The 3677-nt window shown below is 68.9% G+C and overlaps 1 protein-coding gene across 1 annotated transcript; it reads right to left on the bottom strand.

Moving 5' to 3' along the window:
- Positions 1 to 5: 5 nt before the first annotated feature.
- LOC113999229 (ceramide synthase 2-like) lies at positions 6 to 3082 on the bottom strand (the record flags this gene model as incomplete). The annotated part of the gene is made up of 9 exons (XM_039379466.1): positions 3005 to 3082; positions 2479 to 2652; positions 1827 to 1944; positions 1622 to 1740; positions 1382 to 1439; positions 1237 to 1287; positions 909 to 1001; positions 171 to 299; positions 6 to 83 (listed from the first exon to the last, which is right to left on the bottom strand). Coding segments are annotated over exons 1-9 (849 nt in total), but the record flags the coding sequence as incomplete, so codon positions are not given.
- Positions 3083 to 3677: the final 595 nt, after the last annotated feature.

Raw genomic sequence — 3677 nt, 5'->3', positions numbered from 1 at the left:
GTGATGATGAAGACGGCGGCGAAGACGATGAAGATGTTGTTGCAGGTGTTTCTCCACCCGGCGTAGTTGAACATCTTGGCAGACTGGGGGGGGAAAAGGGGCACAGGGGGGGTGAGTCTGGGGGGGACAGGGGACGTGGGAGGGGGCTGGGGGAGCTGGGGGGGCCGTACCTCCAGCAGGTAATCCGAGGAGTCGTGCAGGGCCATGATGAGCGTCCCGGCACGGATGTAGTTGGCGAACCAGGAGAAGCTGATGAGGATGATGGTGGCGACGTGGTGGATGATCTGCTCTTTGAAGTCCTGTGCCCAAAAGAAGGGGGAGTTGGGGGTCACAGCAGCTCAAGCATGGGGGAGTTGGGGGTCACAGCAGCCCAGGGATGGGGGAGTTGGGGGTCACAGGAGTCCAGGGATGGGGGAGTTGGGGGTCTCAGCAGCTCAAGCATGGGGGAGTTGGGGGTTACAGGGGCCCAGGGATGGGGGAGTTGGGGGTTACAGGAGCCCACGGATGGGGGAGTTGGGGGTCACAGGGGCCCACGGATGGGGGAGTTGGGGGTTACAGGAGCCCACGGATGGGGGAGTTGGGGGTCACAGGAGCCCAGGGATGGGGGAGTTAGGGGTCACAGGGGCCCAGGGATGGGGGAGTTGGGGGTCACAGGGCCCAGGGATGGGGGAGTTGGGGGTCACAGGGGCCCAGGGATGGGGGAGTTGGGGGTTACAGGAGCCCAGGGATGGGGGAGTTGGGGGTCACAGGAGCCCAGGGATGGGGGAGTTGGGGCTTTCAGCCTGGATCCCACCCACAGCACTCTGCCATCCCACGTCCCCTCCAAGTCCCCGGATCCTCCCAGCTGGTCCCTCACCCCCAGTCCCAGTGCGTGCACCCCCCTCCCAGACCCCCCACCCCCAGCCCACCTTGCGCTTGACGTCGGAGGCGATGCTGAAGAGCAGGGACCAGTAGAAGGAGAGCTCGATCATGTAGTACCAGTACTGGGAGGGCAGCATGCTCTGGAGGGCAAAGGGGCAGCTTGGGGGGATGCTCTGGGTCCCCCAGAGGGGTTTGATCCCCTTCCGTGGGCACAGAGTCCTGGGGACCCTCTGCCCCCCTCAGCAAACCTGCCCCACCCAAACCCCCACGGGTGCCAGGGACACTGAGTGACCCCTGAGTGACCCCAGAGAGACCCCCCTGCACCCCCAGTTCCCAAATGTGACCCTGATCCCGGGGGTGGGATCGGGAGCTCACCTGGATGGGGTATCCCTTCCACACCTCCCGGAGGTCGTAGAACCAGGGTTTCTGTGGGATGGGGAGGGGGAGACACACAGGGGTGTTAGAGGGGAGGGGGCCCAGGGGGGCGAGGCACTGCTGGGGTGGGGGGGGCAATACTTACATCCACTATGACAGCCATGCCAGCAATGAAAGCAATAAGGTAAAAGGTGAATCTCCAACTGGAAAAAGGAAGCAGACGGTCCTCAGACGGGCACGGGGGGGCAGGGAGGGACGAGGACGGACCCACCGGCCCCACATCCCACCCGGCCCACCCTCCCGCCGTGGCTCCCGGCCAAAAGGGTGCCCCCCCAGCCCCCTCCCCGCCGTGGGGGGGACGGTGACACCGGGCAGGGGGTCTCACCTGGCCTCCCGGAACTTCTTGAGCAGGCTGGGCCGGTCCTGGTTGCGGCGGCGGCGGAACCAGCGCTCGACCTGCCGCACGGAGCAGCCGCTCCTCTTGGACAGCAGCTCCACGTCGGCCTGGGCACAGCGGGGACGTCACCACGGGGCCCTGGCCCTGCTGCTCACCTCCCCCTCCCCACCCCCGGCCACCCCCCACCCCTCACCTGCTTGGGGTGTTTGGAGGTGGAGGCGTAGAACTTCTCCAGCACAGCGTTGGGGGTGGCTTTTAACCTGATCTTCTCCTTGACGTTCAGGAGCCCGGCCAGGGGGGTGGCCACGTACCTGGGGAAGGGGTAGGGGGACATTTGTCCCCACCTCTGTCACCTGCGGGGTTTGGCCCCCCCCAAAAGCCACCCCAGGGTGACTCACGACCCCTCAGTGCCTCAGTTTCCCCGTCCCGCCGTGCCCTCTCCGAGGTGGGCTTTGCCACAGGGGACCCTCCACCCCAGGTCCCTGTGTCACCCCAGGGTGGGGGACGGGGCCGTCCCCCCGCCCCGCTGAAGGGCCCCCCCCTTCTCCCTTCTCCTGCCATCCCAACAAAGCCGGGTCTGTTCCCATTGTTTGCCCAACAAATCGCTCCTTAAACGCCGCCTGGGCCCCGATAAGGGCGGCGGGGGCTGCACAAAGCCCCGTCTGTGTGGGGGGCACGTGGTTTGGGGAGGGGGTCGATGGGACCCCCGGGGTGCCACGGGCACCCCCCAGCCAGGCTGAGGGCCAGGTGACACAGCCAGGGGCTCGGGGGCACAGGGGCTCGGGGGCACAGGGGCTCGGGGGCACAGGGGCTCGGGGGCACAGGGGCTCGGGGCAGGGACTCACGTCTCAAAGAGGTGCCGGACGATGAGGAAGAGGAAGGCCAGGGGGAGGGTGATGTACAGGTCGGAGGCTTTGGCGTAGACTCGCCCATCCCGGTCCTCCAGGTCGGCCCAGGTGAGGTTTGCCGGGAGCCAGAGCCGTTCCCACCAGAAATAGCTGTACAAGGTCTGAAACATGCTGGGGGGGAGGGAGAGAAAGGGGGAGGTGAGGGGGGCACCGGCACCCCCGCGGGGCCCCGATCCCACCCCGGGGGGATCCCACCAACACCCCCGGCCCCCCGATTTCCACCTCAGCTCCCAGGGAGCCCCCGGCCGAGCCCCCCGGGCCGCTGAAATCCCCCCGGAGCTGCCGAGCTGCGGACTTTGCTCCTGCAGTCAGAGGTCAGTGGGTGAACATTAACTCAGGCCCTGCTCCCGATCCCGATGACCAGCCCGGATTCCTGGGACAGCCCGAGAGAGCTCCAGGCCCCGGACCCCCCACCCCGGGACGGGCACAGCCCCGGGGGGCGCAGGGAGAAGCCCCTCCGCACCGTTCCCCTCCCGAGCGGCGCGTCCGCATCCCGGGGCCGATCCCCACGCAATTCCCGGTGGGACAGCGAGGCCAGGCGCGGGCCCAGCGCGGGATTAGGGATTTGCCGGCGGCACAATGAGCACCTTTGTGTCTGGGGAAGGCTCGGACGGGCCCCGGGAGGGGCGCTGGGGGAGCTCCCCCGGGCCGGGGGGGGGTGGGTTGGCGCATCCCGGCCCTTTTTGGGGCGCTCCGAGGGGTCGGGACGGGGTCAATCCCGAACGCCCCGAGGCGGAGCAGGGATTTGGGAGCGGGACGGGGCGGTTCGGCTCCCCGTGGGGAGGAAGAGGAACCCCTGCGGGCGGTTTCGCAAGGCGGGGCGGGCCGGGAGGTGCCGCAATTCCCGATCCCCGCAATTCCCGGCGCTCCCGGGCAGGTAACGGGAGCGGCGGGGGCGGGCGGGGAGAGGCCCCGGGCGGCGGCCGGGGGGGGGGGTTCACCCGCGGGAGGGGGGCACGGCCAGGCCGGACCCTTCCCCCCGGGGGGATTTCAGGAGCTGGAAAGGGGGAGCAGCCCGGAATTCCCAGGCCTGGGAGATAAACCCGGGGCTGGGAGAAGCGCTGGGAAAGGGACGCGGGTGGGACCCGGCACCGAGCGCTGCGTGTCCCCCCCCCCGGGCCGGGGGGGGTGCGAGG

The sequence above is a fragment of the Pipra filicauda genome, unplaced genomic scaffold (genome assembly GCF_003945595.2).
Source record: "Pipra filicauda isolate LSUMZ 115617 unplaced genomic scaffold, ASM394559v2 scaffold1691_size6017_pilon, whole genome shotgun sequence".
Lineage (NCBI taxonomy): Eukaryota > Metazoa > Chordata > Aves > Passeriformes > Pipridae > Pipra > Pipra filicauda.
The sequence above is the reverse complement of the archived record's forward strand: the minus strand, read 5'-3'. Positions and strand labels throughout refer to the sequence as shown.